The 19,661-nt window shown below is 35.9% G+C and overlaps 2 protein-coding genes across 2 annotated transcripts; both read right to left on the bottom strand.

Annotated features, from left to right (window-relative positions):
* Positions 1-28: 28 nt before the first annotated feature.
* On the bottom strand, positions 29-8,208 carry LOC132282651 (nucleobase-ascorbate transporter 11). Its single transcript, XM_059784394.1, has 10 exons — positions 7,284-8,208; positions 5,504-5,601; positions 5,225-5,395; positions 4,749-4,849; positions 4,183-4,318; positions 3,922-3,972; positions 2,468-2,755; positions 1,847-2,081; positions 1,112-1,392; positions 29-452 (listed from the first exon to the last, which is right to left on the bottom strand). Exons 1-10 carry the CDS (start codon positions 7,945-7,947, stop codon positions 231-233), a joined length of 2,247 nt encoding a protein of 748 aa, XP_059640377.1. The 5' UTR covers positions 7,948-8,208; the 3' UTR covers positions 29-230.
* A 5,941-nt stretch (positions 8,209-14,149) lies between these two features.
* Positions 14,150-14,847, bottom strand: LOC132285908 (protein SKIP34). Its single transcript, XM_059788140.1, has one exon. The coding sequence runs from the start codon at positions 14,650-14,652 to the stop codon at positions 14,359-14,361; it is 294 nt and encodes a 97-aa protein (XP_059644123.1). The 5' UTR covers positions 14,653-14,847; the 3' UTR covers positions 14,150-14,358.
* Positions 14,848-19,661: the final 4,814 nt, after the last annotated feature.

The raw sequence follows: 19,661 nt of genomic DNA, 5'->3' as shown, positions 1-19,661 counted from the left end.
AAAGAAACGTAAGACAATGGAAATCTCGTGTAATAAGAGAATGAATTATATATGTATATGTATATATCACAATTCTGTGTAAGAACATAATGAAATGAATATGCATCTATCACCTATTTGAGCTGTACTGCTTCTGAGCTACACTGCATCTCTGCGCCACGATCTAGATAATGACCTCCAAACAGAGCAAAATTCCCAGTATTTCATGCGCATACTACATATATATCATGTCATATATCCAAACATTTTGCCCAATGGAAAAAACGGGCAACTCTTCTTGGCAAGGAATAATCTGAAAGAGAAGCCGGATCCCTTGTCCTGTCTTCAGCACTTGACCAAATATAGACCCCTCGTTCTTGCCGGCTACCTGGTACAGTATTGTCTAGTACAAGGGCCACCAACAGTGTCACCACCATATTCAATGACAGAAGCGCATTAATTGCAAAATCAACCTGATGCCATCCAGACAGAAGTCAATAATATAGAAGGTAACAAGAAGGGAGGAGGAAAATACTGACGTAAATAATATAGAAAGAGGTCATACTTAAAAATATATTTATGTATTGCATTATGAGTAATAAAATTAGACTTTAGGTCTCTGTGCTTGAATCAAACGATGAAAAGTTACTTGCATATGATAGGTTTGAAATTTGATCACCAGTTTACAAAACAACCATCATTTAACGCTTCCTGTAGGTGCCAATTTAGAAGAACTCATAAATCTCATTGAGATGGAAATTTTTACGTTGCTTGAGTCATTTCACATAAAGCTCATTTGTTGAGAAAATTATATCATTTGAATAAAAATGTCATATTTTATGTCATCAGTTTTAACCCAGGTGATTGAATGCTTTAGGATTTGGCCCTCTTAGTGGCATTTGAAACGATCCCTTTCGTGTTATGCTCATATAAATAAGAAAATTAAGGAATCTCTCCTTCAAGAAGTGTTGTGTCACTTGTGCATTTAATAACACCATAAAACAAAGAGAAAACTTAAGCTTTCTTCCCATCCTTATCATGAAAAGGTGGGGGAAGTAAAAAGTTACTCCGTATATAAAATAAAAAGATAAAGAAAAAGGGGAAGGGGAAAAAAGAAGAAGCGGTGACTTACTTGTTTACTGCCGGTGTGGACTGGTCCATTGGATGCTGCAGAGTAAGGAACAAAATAACTAGGCAGAATCAAGGTGGTCTCAGGTTGATACTGTTGAAAATATGCTGGGATGGATAAACCAAGGAACAGCGAAACACCAACTATAGTCATGTTTCTAAAACTCCCTGTCTCACTATACTGCAGTGTTGAGAAACCCAGTGCCACAATCAGAGCCCAGACGAAGCACAGTATGGCAGCACCCAAGGCTTGTGGTATAGAAGCAAGGATGGCACCCACTTTCCCTATCAAATACAGGTCAAGCAATTGGTAAGTTACCTTCCTACAGGGATAAAATGCCTATAGGTTTTGCAATGAATGATTAGGAAATCTGAAGAAGATTCCACATTATATAGCATATTTCATTATTATGCCTCGGCATCGAACTTTACAGGTCAAATCTTTCCCAATCCAGCTTGATCCGTGTCAGACCAACTAGATGCATTATAGGTATTGTGTATATCACATATACTGCTTAGACGTATATGCATCTAATCTAAATGATTTATGTGGATATTTCTGTAATTTTAGATCGACATTCCGACCATACTTCAAATTCCACATGTCCAATATACATCTAATCCAATATACAGTAATCATATTAAATAGCATGCAACAATAATACATAAATCTGCATTTGTAATAGCGTCTGAGACTCAATTCTACGTCTCTGTGCCAGGCTATTCCAGAATAATATACCTATGAATGAGGATAGGATCAACAAAACTGCTCCAAGTTGCACCGCCCGTTGACTTGCTACCTTTGTTATCTTAATGGTGTGCAGATTTTCGGTCAAGGTTGTTGACCCGGTCCCCGAGCCCCAAAGTCCGGCCAGTATACTACAAAAACCTTCCAGCCCGATTCCTCTACTAACAATACCTGGGGTAGGAGGCTTTAAATTGATTCGCAGAGATGCAGTGTGGTAAGTTCCAACCTGGTAAGGGGCACAGCAAGTCAGGCTTAGACTCGAATTCATTCTCTATTTTCATTCAGTTCTCTAATCCATAACATGATTATGTCAACATTTGAAAATCCATTTGGTTCCTCCATTAAAAGTTTTTCTACTTTCAATATTTTCATGTGTTGGAGTTTTACCAACACAAACCATGTCCCACTAGAGGTTTATATCACAGGAATTGTGATGGGATATTTTTGCCATTATTTTAACATTATTTGTGGTTAAATGAAAGAACTGACCCTCACATATAATAACGTGGCAATTTGTGCCAGATGATATATTGTAGAGGTATACCAGAATTTCTTTCCTTATGACAGTGCATTTTCTACTGCCTCTAGTCCATTGGATTATCGATTACTAACCGAATCCACTGATGCAACCAATGATACAATGATCATGATGATTGAGGTCCTTAAATGGAAGATAGGGATACCCCACTGCAAAGGGTAGGGAACCCTGATCCATGCAGCATCTCTCCAAGCGTTGGAAATATCGGTCCGGCAATGCTTCATGGTATATGCATGCTTTCTGCAAGCATCAATTAAGATGTTGGAACTGGGTATGTCAGGACTGCAGCCTTTGTAATTGTATGCTCCACCAGCTGTCAAAAAGAATGCATACGCCCAAATAATAACAACACTCAGGGGAACCTGTAATAGTTAGAAATGTTGGCAAGATCAGTTAGATATATGGTATATATATTTACCGCATAGAAAAGAAAATTCTAACTAAATCTGCAACAAGAAGGTAATAATTAAGTTAATGGAAATGCATACAACTGTTCACTTCTTTTTCTACTTTTACTTCTCTTTTGAAGCCATGGTGCCTGGGAGTAAAGAATAGGGGTTCAAGGTAAGAGGGTTGCATGGATCTGTTCTTTAAAAAAGAAAAGACACGTGTCAATTAGTGGAGGGCCATTAAGAAAGTTTATGAAAAGGGTCTGTTTTGATGGAGACCAAAATCCAATGAGGCTAATTATTGACTCTCAATGTTGGACAAAGGAATTTATCATTTTAGGCTAATTATGTTCATAACCTTAGGTTATTAGAAACCCTTCATAGTATTAGGGGGGATATTAAGATCTGCCACTCCCCTTCTTATGCGTCCTCCATGCAAAGATTGAAAATTTCTCAAGTTTTAGTTAACAGAGAATTTCTTCATAAATGAGGGAAGTATGTGATTATAGAGGAGACCTACCAACTTCTGTCATATGTAGACCAGGAGTAGTACCAACTTTTCATTTTTGTGGGCAGTGGGTAGGTAATGCTAGTTGGTATGATCCAAAGGCCCTTGAGAGATTATGGAAAGGCTGATGATGACGGAAAAACTACTATATGCAAATTTAACTGCAGCTGGAGAATGGAACAGGATATGTCTTGCCATGCCGTATAATTGGGACAAATATCGAAGACAATGACGACAAGAAAGACTCTTCCGACCTGAAAAGCGGGGTGGATAGATATCCACTCAGAAGTGAGGTTCAATGTGAAAGTTCTGCTGACAAGTCAATAGTCATATTATCCCACAACATCTGTGTAACTTCAAATCTTTTGGATTTATGAGCAACAGTCGGTATAAAGGGGCTTTTCTCTTGGAGGCCCTAGTTGCAGTTCATGCTAAGACATTCACATTTGCTCTAATAAGATTCTGTCTCTTGATCCTATTGGTGGGGTGGGTGAAATGTAGGATAGGGTGGGCTACAGTAGAGTGCATAGCTAATTTTGTAATATTATGAACCAACTGGGGAAAAAAAAAAAAAAACAGTACCAATTTTAACCCAAAAAAAAACCAACAAATTGGAAGATAATATACATACCGCATAAATCCGAAATACTCGTTGTCCAAAAATAGATATCCCTCGGAAGTACTGGGGAAAAAAAGAACAATAAAACTAAGAGCAAGTGTTGTAGCATGTTGTGAAAAGTAAATTAACCTTTAACACCAAAAAAACTTTAGCACAGCTGAACAAGAACAAGCTAAATGTGCATGGGAATAAAATTATCTTGTACCACCCTTGGATATCAAGAATTAAAGTAACCTAAATTAGGTTTTATAATCTGCTTAAAATATTGCTTACCAAGGTGAAAATAAGAACCAATAGTATCTGTGGAAGGCTGATTTCCACACAACTACCAGCTTGAGGAAAGCCATAGCTGAAAAATGCTAAGCCCACTGCGGCAACAGTGGGTGCAACAACAACTGGGTTTATCAACCTGCAGCACAATATTACATAAATAACACAAATTGATTCAAATTAGATGTCCTTCCCACCCAAGCTTGAAAATAATTTAGCTGCTTAAGCAGATACTTGATATGGCAGCTTGAGACAATGAACTGCTCAATCCCGAAACTAGAATGTGAATATTGACCAATATAACACATGAATAGGAGGAGCCAAGGAGAGAGCTAGATAATCTATTCAAGTTTTGTATGATTTACAAAAATTCAGGTTACATCTAGCTACGGAGGGATAAGTTTCGTAAATTAGGGTTCTATTACATCAACATCATTCAATAATAACAACAGTACAAACAGATAGAATAACAGCAAGACAGAAGAATTATGAGCAGCAGGGCAAATTCGTCCCTAGAAACGCATCAAGTTAGCGGAAGGAAGATATAAGAAGGCAACACATTAAATTACCTTAGAAAAACAGGCATTAGACCACTGAATCCCAACATGCATTGAAAAATTGAACCAACGATTATAGCCCCTTGCAATTCCCTCATAATGTGTCTAAATTTCTGCAGTTAACTGAGCATGCATCAATAATTCTCACTAAGAATAATTTCTGTGCAAAAGAAAAATAGTGCAATAAAATTCACAAACAACAGTTGCATGCTATTTATGATGCTTTTCAACATAAAAGAATGCACTTGCTCAATTTAAAAGAACTTGAATTGAACATATTAATCATGAATCATATTCCAGATAAAGTTTTAATTTACAAAGTTGTTAGTGGAAATATTGAACTTCGTAATATTTCTAGCAAAAAATATAATGTTTTGAAAATACTGAAATGTTCATCTGTAATAATGAAATGTTTAAGGCATTTGTGACATAGCTAAGAGTGCAATGTGCTCCCCAGTAAATAAAATCACTGAAAGTAATAAACTTACATGCTCAGTTAAATTGCGATACTCTTGAGAATTCATAATAACTAATGCCGGTGCCAAATACACAAATGAGCTCCCTTGAACCAATGGAAGCCTGGTGCCAAAGTACGAGTGCAGTATCGTGGTAATGCCAGACACCAAAAGCATTGTGGACATTACAGTGGCTGTATCCTTCTGTCATCATATATAAAAGAAAGAGGTGCTTATACTGAGTTAGATCACTGTCGTCTCACATCCCAAATTGCAATAGGAATCAAAGAATTCATGAGGACATATGCTTACATCAGTTCCACCCATTGCCGGTACAATGACCAAGGGAATAAAAATAAGTGAACCAGCCAATGATAAATAGTGCTGCACACCGTAATACATAAGTGGTACTGCAGTTTAAAACACCAGAAAAGAATCAAGAGTAAACCGCTGCTGATCACAAGTAAACTATAACTTAAAACATAATTCAGAACCACAAATATTCATTATTTTTCAAATACAGGAAAAGAAAAAAATTATTAGTTCAGACATACCAAAATGGAGAATATTTTTCTACACAGAAGAGAACTCAAAGAGCATATGCCAATTGTTTTAGAGCAAGCATCACAATTTTTCATACTGTAACATATACTGGTAGCCAAGGCACGGCAAAAAACTTGAGCTAAATCCTTGTAGTAAAGCTTAAACAACTTTCTTTCACATATTTAGCTTATATGTAGCTCTTGCACGAATGGAGAATATGTTTCTGCATAGAACTGAATTCAGAGTGCTTCATCAATTGTTTTGGTACAAACATCACAATTCTAAATCTGTGTAGTGAAGCTTATAGACTCGTACAACTTTCTTTCACGCGTTTAGCTTATCTGTAGCTCTTTGAAAATTTAACTATCAAGTCCAATGTTAGGCTTCTTATAAAGTATGTTTTGGCTATACAAGATTCAGATTGTAACTCTATTGCAAAGCCAATTGTGCAGGCTTATCATTCTAATAATAAACAGCTCAATAAGAGTGGGCTCTCATGAATAGTCAACTTTTGTTGGAAAGAGTGTTTACCATGGTTCTGTGCAAGGAGTGGGCTCTCCTGAAAATGAATCTTAACAATGAGGTTTAAAATATATATATTTTTTTTTCTTTCCTTTATTCGAAATGAGTATTTTGGCGGGGAAAGGAGAATGGAGAATGATAAGCTCTAAGGTTGGAACATTCCAGGTTACATGATTTAAGAGTTCAACAGGAATTCTCCTCTAGATTTTGTCCTTTGCTATCTTGTGCTTCAAAGAAAAAAAATAAAAAATAAAAATAAAAATAAAGAATTATGTCTTCATTATTATCATGATGAGTTTAGCTTTTGAATCATCTTCACCCATAAACGGAAGCCTTATATACTGAAAGGTAAAAGCACAAAAGATAATACATCCTCCCCAGTCATATCAGCCTATATGTAGTTGTTGTAGACCCTATAACAGAATTAAAATACAGTCACATTGCTTTCACATTTAACCATCTCTAGGGAATGGTTAGAATCAATGAAGATGCCTCCTTTAACCATCAACTAATGAAGCTGGGGAAGAAGTAGTTGTGAGGAATTCTTTGGGCAAAGTTCTTAAGGCTGCTATTTTCTATGAAAGGCATGTTCCCTCTGCTCGCATGGCCGAGTTCTTGATGCTAAAACATGCAGTCAAATGCTCCATTCAATGGAGTTTTGAGATGAAACTAAAACCTATTTGATGCAGAACAAAGACCTAGTTCTAGGGAGTTTTGCAGTTAGGAGGAAGACTTCTTGTTCTCTGGATGGTAATTATCCCCCTAAGATGATTGAAGTAGTTGATGAGGATTGTAAACACTATTTCGAAGTATAAATTTCTTGTGATTTTGTCAGGAAAACAAAATATCTTCGTTGGTATGTTTGTTTACAAATTATTTGCAATATCATAGAATTTCTGCAGGTTCTGCATTGTGCTTTAATACCAAATTGTTCACAAGTGCCACTAATGCAAAAGAAAAAGAGAAATTGCAACTTCTTTTTCGAAAGAGAAAAACAATCAACAGACAGTGTGAAAGTAGTACTAACCGAAACCCGGATTTTCTCTCAGCCCACATTTCATTGTTGTGAATGGAGGCTGCCCTCCATGACCCGGTCCTTCACCATCCGGAAACGCGTCAATTCCCACTTCTGGATCATCTTTCTTTGCCCCGGTGACCGGAGTAGTGGCCAGAACTTCATGCCCACTACCATTTACAACCTCATTCCCATTCAAATTAACCTTCCTCTCATCATCTCTGGCCCCCAAATCTGGGCTATCACCAATTCTCCTCCCTTGATTCTCAACTCTATTTGTTCCATCCCTCAACCCCACATAATCAATTCCATTCTTGGGCAACCCCTGCCCAGACCTCAAAATAGGTTCGATTTCTGTCCCTCTATTTCTAGTCCGCCCAAGAACCGGATCGATTTCAATCTTTGGCGAGGACGACCCGTTTCTCTCAAGGCCTCTCTCCAAATCAAGCTCAATACTCTCACTATTCTCATTCTGGCCCCTCTGGCTCACGCTAGTACCAGTCTCTCCAGAGAAATTAGAGACAAAACCAGTCCTCTTGGCCCAAGATTTCAACTCTCTCGGATTGTGATCTTTTTTTGGTACAAATGGTTCGATCCTGGAAAGAACAGAACCAAGTTTCTGACCCTTTTCAGTACCAACCTTCTCTGGGGTTTCTGAGTTCGACCCAGTTTCCATTCCAGCTTTTCCTCAAATGGGTACCAACTTTCCAAGAAAATGCAGGAAAATCAACCGAATCAACCCCGATTTGTTTCTTACCCTCTGACAAGAACCAGTAGAGAGACAGACAGAGAGCGAACTTGGAGGTTAAGGCATACTCCGTAGCTGGATAGAATTATCAAAAGGGGTTATGGGGTGAAGAGCATAATTTTTGCTTTGACATGTGTTAATGGTGAGTGAGAGTGAGCTGACGATGATGATGAGGAGGAGGCAGCATCTTTTTATCGTCTCTTTTGGTCTTTTTTTTACCGCTCGCTAGTTGCTTTCAGTTGGAGCTTTCAGCTGACTAAATTTACCGAGATGCCCTCGTTTGGTGGCCGTTAAGACAATCTATACATGTGTGTGCGTGTGTAGAGAGAGAGAGAGAGAGAGAGAGAGAGAGAGGCGGTGATGAGTCATGTCAGCGTCAGGAACTTCCTTAGCTTTCAAGATTCTCCTTCTTGATGATAGAACCAGGAACTCAGTGAGTTTGAAGTTGAACTCGGGCGAGGCATGTTATTACAATGATTAAGAAATGGAAGAACAGAATTAAAGTGGCCCTGAAAATATTGATTAGTGAAAAGAAATTTGCAAATTTTTGCTTTTCTGGCACATAGATTTTGACCTTTTAGCTTTAAATTGAGTAAAATACTGGAAACCTTTTGTTAGCTTTAGAAAAAAAATTCTTGTGTTTACTTATTTTGTGCACAACAGTTTAGGTTAGACGGTTGGTTTAAGGAGATTAAGACTTTATTTTTACTCGAGTTCCAGGGTGTTAAATTTTTCTTTTTCATTTTTGTTTGACAACTTCGTTGCAGGCTTGCAGCACCTTTTTTTGGAAGGAAGGATGGCCCGTTGACGTGGCGATCTCAGGTGTTCCCACATGGACTTATAAGATAATAAAGTTGTAGGACAATGCTCCTTCAAAGAAGTCAAGTATGGATGGATTAGGGAGACACACTGATAACGGGGTAAACGATCGATTCAATTTGCGAAGTGACATTAGTGATGGTAATACATTTGATTTGTTACCTCCTTCTAGTTTGTCAATATTTTAAATACAGTCCTATACTTGTACTTACTAATATTTTAAACAGCTTCTTATACTTTTATAATTCTATTTATCTTAGTAGTAGTCATTACTTGCTACTATTCAACTTAGTAATTCAGATGTTCGCAGGGAAAATTTTTTTATCAATTTTTAATTTGTCTCCTCAAGTGCCAGTTGATGACATCCTTTAAGTGTTCACAAAATTTGTTACATAATTCAAAATCTCCTTAAATGTAAGTGAGATTATAAAATTTAGAGGACTTCGTGAAATATTAACAAACTTAAAGAGTTGTAGGTGAAATTTAACCTATTAGTGAGGTTTTAGGTGGCAGTAGAGATGGCGATGGATGCAATGGTGGCTTTAACCTCTTGTCGGCAGAGCAGTGTGGCGGCTGCGTTCCCGTAACATCAACCCCGGGTTGGAGTTGATGACAGCAATTGCAGATATGATGGGTTGAAAATTCTACTCTATTTCTTTAACCAAACACAGGATTTGGAAATTGAGATGTATCAAATTCTTTTCCGGTTTAATCAAAGGAAGATACCTGCTTTTGCTTTCAAGTTGTTTGATGGTTAACCTCCCATCCTTCCCTGCTCCTTTTAGGAACATCTTCTCTTTTTATACACACACCCATGGTTTTTCTAAAATCTCTCAATATATATATATATTTTTTTAAAGAAACCTTTGCATTTCCAGTTGTACATTAAGGACTAATTTGGTGTGCAAGAATGAATTAGAGTGTGAGAATTATTTGGTTGCAAACATGAAATGCTATAAATATGGAATGATGATTCTCATTCATGTGTTTGATTGAACTAATTTAAAAGCTGTACTGGAGTTAATTGACATTGATTTCTCAATTACCCTTTATCATGAATAAAGAAATTTAACTTTAAAAAATAATAATAATAATAATAATAATAATAATAATAAATTTAACAAAAAAATTAAAGTAAGAAATGAAATTGGGGCAAGATTAAGGCAATAAGACGCCATGTTGAGAAGAACGTGATCGAACAAAGAGGAGGCATCTCCGATGACAGGGGTGAGATAAGGGGTAGTGAGACAGCGGAGGTAGACGAAAAAGGTGAAACCAACGCTTGGAGACGAGAGAGGCGGCTGGGTTGGATTGGGTTGAGGTCTTGTATGTTCCACCGTTGAGAAAGGAGATGATGATGGCGGCGGAGCAAGACGGTTGGAGGAGTTGAAGGTGCGATCCAGACTTCCAAGGTCTCTGATCTCAACGGTATTTCTGGATTGTCCGATAGCTTCCTCTACTTCGGCCACCTTTGTCGTCGCCGTGGTTCTAGGCTATGGAAGGAACTTCGAAGTCGATGGGTTGGAAGGCGCCGATGGGTTGGAAGAGATCAGAGATGGGTTTAGAAAAGAGATGATAAACAGGTTTTTTGGTCATAATTTTTTTAATCATATTCCATTTGGGAATGGAATGCCCATTTCATTGGTAAAGAGAATGAATGATTTTGGTGGAATGACCATTCTCCGAAAATAGTGGAGAATGATGATTTCACCTTTAATAGCCCACACCAAACACAAGACTGGAAAGAAAAGCATTCCATTCCCTCTGAGTTGATTCCATTCACCCACACCAAACAAGGCCCTAAATACTCCATCAAAGTATCAATAAAAGACCCAAATTTCTCTTCCTTAGTTTCCTAATTGACTAGAAACACATGTTAGGCAGCTAGCTGAAAAACTCTTTTGCCAAACACAGGCCAAGGAAAAGGTATGAATTATTTTAGGGACCCCATAGCTGCAATTTGTTTCCTTACTAGATCTATTATAAAACAAGCTTGTTAGACATACATATATACACACACACACTATCTATAATATGTATATCTAATAGTACATCTTAGGACATGAAGTTTTAAAACTCAGAAACAATAACCTCCATTTGTTACCAAATTGGTGACAAGATTGTTACCCAAAACTAAGAGAGTTACCAGGCAAATTACCACCAGACTACCCAGTTCCCATTCCCCATCCTAATGTGACAGCACTTTATCTAAATTGTCTTAGGATGACAATCTATATCAAACCTGCTCATTATTTTTTTTCCTTTTCCTCAAGATGAAACGGGAAGCGAGAGATCTTGGAACAGATGACGGGATGTACCAGTCACAGCTTCCTCCAAGAATTGAAAGACTCCTGGTGGAACTTCTTCAGGGATACACACACTAGAAATCAGGGCACGTCCTTTATTGGAAAAGTTTTTTTCCATCTCGCAAATCGAACATATCATTATGTTCTCCCATGGGGAGCTGTAGTTTGAATCTTGAAGGGCCCGATGAGACAGCTCTACAATGTCATCCACCCCGTGTGAGGAACCCTGGGAAAGGATCAGCCTCAGTAATGGGAGATATTGCCAATTAGGATTTTGATTCAACAACAATATTGGGGATTCTCATCTACCAAGCAAGCGCGGGGCCTTTCCTACGTCCCCACAACTCTGCCATGGTGTGGAAGAAACACCCAATTACAAACAAGAGAAGCCAATTTATCACCATTATCCCTCAAAAGACCCCCGGCAGCAGCTGGTCTGGAGTCACATTGGCAACTGAGACCTCAACCATAACTTCAGTACCATATCCCAGAGCAAACGAAAAGTTATAGTGCTCAAGCCAAATTACAGAAAGCAATAGTCAGGAGCCTATTTGCTCTACATTTCAGCATACCTAGGAGAGCACACCTCTCATATCTCAAGATCAAATTAATTCTTGACATTTGGGATTGAGTTCAAACTTTTTGTGCCTGTTTGATGAAATACTCCAAATCCACAATTAATTCAGGTTTAAACAAGTTGTCAACTTCTTTCTCTTTCTTATTTTCATTATAAAAATAAAAAATAAAAAAAAATTAATAATAATAATAACCATCAGAATTACTTCTGGCTGGCAACTGCCAACCAGCAATATGAATCTCTCGCTGGTTGTTCAGATGAACAAGAGACAGATCACAATAAGAGGAGTTCCCTACCAGAAGCAGCTGACCTAGATTTCTAACTATTGAATACAATACAAAATTCAACTGCACTGAGCCTCAAGCCTATCATGAGGTGTCACGTTCACTTTGGATTGAAAAAGAAGTCCAAAGTTAAATTGACTTTCTTTTCCTTTTTTCCCACCTTAGCAAGTAAGACACTCACACACCCACTTTGCCCCCAAGGGGACTTGAACCCTAAACCTTCTACCTTGGAAGGTGAGGAAGTACCACTAGACTACAATGCTTGGTAATTGACTTGCTTTTCTTTTTTCAATAAGTAATTTTTCCAAATAAATTCAAGTAACTCAAAAAACATCTTATTTTTTATTTTTCCATTCATTTGGTAGGTAGGACTGAAACCCAAACTTACCCCAATCCTAACTCCTTTAGTCCTTTATCACCTGATCAAAAGCCTTGGTGCGAAGTAAATTATGTAATGTATTAACTCCATGTAACCTAGTTCAATCATACACCATTCTACATTAAAAAGTGTCAACCCTTGCTAGCCCTAAGGCTCATATTGCTATTGTAATTTTTTATAATATTTGAGATTGACAATGATAAGAAATTAAACCTTTGACCCTGCTCTACTCTTTTAGATGCCGCAATAGCACCTTAGCACTGTACTACGATAATTTTGGCCACAAACTCTAGACAATAGAAGTAAAGATATGGCGAATCTAGTATGCTATGATTGCTATCCCAACAAAAAAAGAGCAATCCAACCCCATCTCACGATGCTGATCAAGCTCAGCAGAGGAAAGTCTCCCAGACATGGATAAATTCAGTATCACCATAAAAAAAAAAAATTGGTACCTTAGCAATCTGCCATCAGTCTATAAGATTTCTTATTTCCTCCCCATTCTAGCAAGTTCACCTGCTACAATCCTAGCATTATTATTCAAGTATATGGCCTCTAACATTTACACTATTTCAAGCACAATAAATCGAGTGTGGTCTGGTCATCCCTTTATCAGTTTCTCCTAACTGATACTGTTTTTTGATTAATTAAAAAGCTATTACAAGTTCCATCAACGAGTAGCCAAACCTAATCAAAGGTCTTTCCCATTCCATTTTTTCTCAAATGCAAAACAAAACATACTCTTTATGAACTAAGCAATTAGGATAAGCCTATCACCCAACTTGTATATGATTTTGCATATCACAAAATTGAATGAAACTAATACTACCTTTATCCATCCATCCGAAATAACATGTTCATGTCTGAAGTTTTTCTATTTCAACTTTTGCCTTCCTGAATTATTGCTTTATTCATAGCCCAATTTAACAGATGCACCAATTGTCAGTGCTCTCTTCTCCTCTTTAGATATCTAACATAATCGATTGCAACAATCCATAGAACCTTACTTAAAACTGACAACTCAACATAGATGTATCACATTCATTAATACCAGCACTGCAGCCATTTCCTTCATCATTATCACCATCAACAGCAGCACACAATTATTATAAGAAGAAACCCCCTAGTACCTTAATTGCAAGTAATAATTCAAAAAGAAAGGACTAACTTCAAATTTGAACAAAAAGAAGGTAGGAAAAAAATGACATTTTAATGTGGTAATGTTTACTTTCCATAGAATATGTCTGTATATGAATTATGAAAAGCGAAAAACAGGATCCTGATTCATGCTATCTTTTAAACTAAAACAAGCAACTCTGTTTACAAGCACTGCCACATAATTAACTGCTCGTTGTATTTACTTCCAATATCCATAATCCACTACTCTTACAAAATCCCCACTTTTTCTATAGGCCTCTCACATACCTTCTTAACATCTTCCAATTTGTACCTTAATGGCAACATCAACCAACAGCTTGCAGAACCAATGCAGCAAGTTCATCCAACAAAACCCAAGTAAGAAAAGGTGCCACTATATAATTCAATCCGCCCATTGAATTAACCACTAAACAAAACTCATACCTTCCTGAACACTAAGTTCCGATTTTCGTAGATCACACCTAAAGAAAAAACTAGATTTCATTCCATTGATTGAGCTAAACTATTTACAGATTTTGGACAACCAAGAATTACTAAAAAACATGAATTTCATGCAAAACTGAACAGTTTACACTGACAATCAGCAGTCAGCACCAACCAAGAACCATAAAAATTAAAAATCAGATTCCTTAACATTGACATTAATCATTATGTGTCAAACACAATAAATATAACAAACATAAAACTACAGAACAACACATATCAAAACGAAATTCAATTTTTCTTTTCATAAAGAACAAAGAAAGGATACATGGACATAACTCACAAGAATCTGTGGAATTTGAACAAAGAAAAGGAGGGGTTTTTTTCTCTGTGTTATTTGCTTTGGTGTATCGGAGAGAAGAGACGAGACACGTGTTCTTGTTGTTCAAGAAGGCGTCGCTTAAGGTAGGTCTCGAGGATCTCCATGACGGAGACGAATCGCTTCATCTCCTCGAGCCGGCGGCTGAGATCGGCCTCCCGAGCCCTAGCTCGCTCGAGCCGTGCCTCGGTCTCGGCCAAACGGCCTCTGAGATCTTCGACCACAGCGTTCTCGTTCGCCGGTGGTCGAGGCCGAGAAGGGTTCAGTTCATCTTTCGAAAGCAATCGTTGCGATTGACCGTAGCACATGTTTGGATGATGGAGGGATTTTCTCAGGGTTAGAAAAAGAAAGGAACAATTGCTCTGGTTTTGGGTATCGATGCACACCGTTGGATTGATTATTTTTCTTGTAAGGGTTTGTTTGGCTCGAGGGACTGGAATGAAAAGAAAATAGTAAAAGGAAAAGAAAAAGAGAAATGATATTTTGACGACAGTTTATGACCCGACTTACAACCGACCTACATGAAAAACTTACGTGGGCAGACTCCTATTCTCCCTTTGTCTTTCTCATTGTCCTCTCCCCATCCCAAATTTTATCGCAATTGCCCTATCTCTTCCTCATCGCTGTCTCTCCCATTCGTCGCGGGTCACTGTTAATCCATTATTCTTTCTCATAGTTGTTAGACTCATAAACTCCTTTTCTCTCCCTCATCGTTGTCTCCCTGATTTGTCGTCGGGTCACCGTCAATTCATTGCTTACCTCTAACGTACACTGTTGTTCATTATCTTCCTCTCACCTCTACTCTAAATCTTCCAGAAAGCATAATCAATCAATATATGTGTTTGTATGTGTGCGTGTGATCTTTTTAAGTCACGTTGTGTGAGAATTTATTGTGGATGTATTAGTTTGTTTGGTTTATGAGAGATGGAGGGAGGAAAAGTAAAGAAAAAATTAGGGATGGGGATTTTTTCTTCCTTATCGTATGGGTTCTAATTGAGTCAATCAAAGAAGATATTTTTATTAGGCTCAGTTTACTACTGGTGTTCTATTCAATTGCCTAGTAAAGAACACTATATGATTCAAACTATTAAAATTTATAGTAAAGGAATATAAATTCTGAATTCAGATCACGGTATCTTCAACTTCTCATATTTTAAGTAAATTATAATATATGAATTGTTAATTTAATGGTTTTTGTTGTTGAAGCTTGTTGCTATAATAACATGTATTTTTCAGCATTTCGAAATTGTATTTGTGTGGTCTTAGACTGTATATGGGCTTAATGTTTTGTTACTTTGATATGTAACAGTGGCCAGTTCTCTTTCAACATTCATTAAAAGAGTTAGAGGATCAAAGAGTGCAAATTTGGATCACATAGACCAATGAAAAAAAAAAAAAAAAAAAAAAACTGAAGTTGAAAGTGCGCTAGCACTTAGAGTTTTGGAAGGATGTTGTCTGCTCCACAGAGAGAGCACCGTTTTTGGCCTATAATTACAAGGCAATTCAGGTTTGTTTTTCTACCACATCTGAGCTCTCATTTATGACTATTTGAATTATGTAATATTGTTTAGGAACCTATAAACTACCGAGAATTATTCAAGAGGAATGATGAAAATATATTGGATTTTAGTACAAGTAGTGTGGAAAATATCTATTCCAAAAACCTGACATTCGAAGGACTAGTGTTGATGATCAGTGCAATAAGATTTTTCTTTTCCTAATGCATTTCTCAACTCCAAGCGGGAAGAATTTTTTATTTGTACAAAGGGACATGCAATGCTATGACAGCGTTTTACAACACAAATAACACTTATGAAATCTTTCTCATTTAATATCACATAACTTCTAATATAACATTTAACAATATTTGTTAGCCATTGAGTTTTTTTTTTCCTCAATTTCAATGACTGAAAAAATGGAGATGGAGTCAAAGTGTCTTCTTTTCTTAACTTCATATTATTTGTTTGTGTGTAATTTTTTAACTCTTGAGATCATATTTTTATTAGTCAAATTATTTTTCTGTAAGGAACAGGTTATTACTAGTATGAATTCTGAGTTTTGCTCACTTCTTGATTTTTTAACTTTTGAGATCAGATTCTTATTTTCCTATTTCTTTGATAAGTTTTAGTTAAGTTACAGTTTAATACTCGACATAATTAAGCACCATAACAAACATTTTACCCAGGTATGAAGCACAACAGTAATTACCTTCGAATCTTCAAAATATTATGTGTATTCCTTGTGTTACTCTATTTAGATTATAAGTTAATTATGCATTATCAAGTGCTACTCTGACAACCTTAATTTTGTGTTTTGACATCATAGGTCAACCGAAGAATCTGTGTCTTGACCATTTTGGTTAGACTTATGTTGTTGGTTCAAATATTTACTAAACTAGGTTGCTTATTGAGCCATTTCATTACATGGTTTAATTGTTTGTTGGGATTTTTTTTTTTTTTTTTTTATTCTGATGCTTGAATCTAATAAATATTAATGTTTGTAGTAATGGCATATTTGTATTAGTTACAGACCTATGGCTGGGTACTTGGTTTCAATGGTGCTATCTTTTGGATTTGTAATCTTGAAAGGTGAAAGGATCGTGTTAATGGAGACTAGTCAGCAAGGAGAAGTCATCAAATTGGAGGAATTTTGAACTCTACACTAATTGTTGGCCTATCACATTGTTAAGGGAATCAGATCAAGAACCATACTCCAAATTGAGTAGCTAGATATGCTTCAATTTTTTTTCTTATTTTATAGCAATGGTACTTAGATTGGTTTTATGTGACAAAACGTTATGGTAAATGGAAAGATTCATTGGATATATATATATTTGAACCAAAAGAGCTTAGACATTGGTCTATAGCACATTCCACTTCTAGTATGTAATGCAAACTAGTCTCTGGTGTATTATTCACAATTTTATTTTCTCAAGTAAGATGTCATTGAACCTAAATATACCGTTCACTACCAACGTTCTGTTGACAAAGATCAGAACACAAAAAAAAAAGAAAAAGAAAAAAAAAAAAAGAAGAAGACAATCATTATCATCACTTCCTAGAATACTTTCATTAATAAGCGGCACTTAAACATTCAAAAAACAGATGATCAACACCTTAAGTAAACAAAAAATTGATATCATTTAAACACCATCCAGATGTACATTATAATAGCATAAGATATAAGTTGCTCTCACAACAATTTTTTAACTCATGTATCTAGACCCCCAAAGAAACGAAAAGAAAATATTCATAAATGTAAACAATATAGTACATGGACAACAAGGGCATTCCCTTGAGCAAACAAATGAAAAACAGAATGTCACCCGAACGCAAACACCAAAGGCTTTCACACTACAAGAGTCAACAGATGCAACATATCAAAAGGCAGCATAGTAAGAGTCACCCGAAGCAACTCAGAACTGTTGGCAACAACTGAATTTAGAAGACCAATAATCTGAGAGGTAGATTACAACAAAAGAATCATCTACTTCTCCGGCCCCAATGTATCAATGTTGTTGTGCTGGTATCCATCCCAAAGAGAACCTGCAAACAAAATAAAAGTAAATAACTTTGTATACCTTCAATAAACAAAATAAAAATAAATAACTTTGTATACCTTCAATATGTTGATCAATTGCGTACTTTGCCTTAACTAGATCCAAAACATACCTTCATTAGTAATCTTAGGCTCAAGATTTTTTTCATTAGGAAAAGAACCATCCATTAAAAGAATAAAATAAAATATTGCTCCAAATATCAACTAGTGTCCAATTTCTGGGTTTCAAAATCATTTTACTTCTTATATATCTCTTTTAAAAAATCATAATAAAAGGAAAATACAGAAAGCAAACCCATCTTTGAATTTTATTGCACATATATTTCTTAAAAAAATAAAAAATTTAGAAGAGAAAGGAAATATAGAGAGCAAACTCATCTTTCAATGTTACTGCTCAAATATCTCTTAAAAAAATCAGAAGAGAAAGGAAATACAGAGAGAAAACCCATCTTGTTTCAACATGAAAATATATATATATGAAAAAGAACGATCCATACAAAAAAAAAAAAACATATTATGTAAACTAGAATCCATACCTCATGATATAGTTGTTTCTTTGACAAATTTTACAACTGTTTACACCCTCTGTGTGGCACTCTGTCGCTAATACAAATAGACCTGCGTTGTGATCAAGCTTTCCTTTTGGTCTGTTGCGTGAGGCAGCAAGACGACTCAAAAAGGAAACTACAACTACTAAGCTTGAGGCAACTTCTCAATCAAGAAATGAATATAGCACAGAAGCAGAGGAGGAACAAGCATGACACGATGAACACAGAAAAGAACGAAGAGAGAAACCAGAGGAGACGAATAAAAGAAAATCTAATTAGACAAGAATTTTTAGTATAAAAAAATTTATTAAATGATATATAAAATAAAATAATTTTTCTAAAATTCTACCACAAATTACCTTTTATCATAATTTTTTAATTAAAAAAAAAATCTAATTAGACAAAGATGTATTTAAAGAAAATAAAATAATTTTTATAAAACTCAAACACAAATTACCTATTTTTTTTTCAATAAAAATAGATCATATTAGACAAAGATATATTTAAAGAGTTTGTATAAAACTCTAACACAAATTACCTATCTATCTATTTATTATGACTTTTTTTAATAAAAGAAAACCTAATTATACGAGTATTATTAATATAAAAAAATATTTATGAATTGATATAAAAAAAAAGTTTTAAAAGAGTTTTTATAAAACTCTAACACAATTTACCTATTTATCTAACTAGCAAGAAACGAATATAGGCGCCAAATAGACTCGGTACAAAGTAGGATTTTTTTTTTTTTTTTTTTTTTTGGTCGAGGAAAATAGCAGTGCTCAAAGAAAAATGGAGTCATACAAATGGAGGAGACAAAAAAGTAAAAATAAAAATAAATAAAGGGATTGATTGCACATTTCTCCCCAAACACTTATCAAAAAAAGAAAATTTTCAAAAGAAGAAAATTTTCCACGCCACTCTGCCCTACTTTTTCTTTGGGTTTACACACAGCATACAAAGCCACCTTTGCTCCTAATGATTTCATTTATGCACCAGACCATGAGAATTATCTAAACACCTTATTAAGCTAATTTATAACACTTTTGGGGTAGGATAAAGATGTTGGACCAATACAATTGTGTAGAAACCAGTACAACCTTGATGAGTTGAAATCTGCCGGCATACGAGAAGGGCCTAGTTGACCAGTGAGATATCCGGTGAGTAATTTTCTCAATTAGAAGCCTGTAATCAGATGACTTGAGGTTGCT

This window comes from Cornus florida, unplaced genomic scaffold (assembly GCF_030987335.1).
Source record: "Cornus florida cultivar Cherokee Brave unplaced genomic scaffold, ASM3098733v1 CherokeeBrave_3.0.0_Hap2_Chr11, whole genome shotgun sequence".
Taxonomy (NCBI): domain Eukaryota; kingdom Viridiplantae; phylum Streptophyta; class Magnoliopsida; order Cornales; family Cornaceae; genus Cornus; species Cornus florida.
This window is presented reverse-complemented; position numbering and strand designations above follow the sequence as displayed.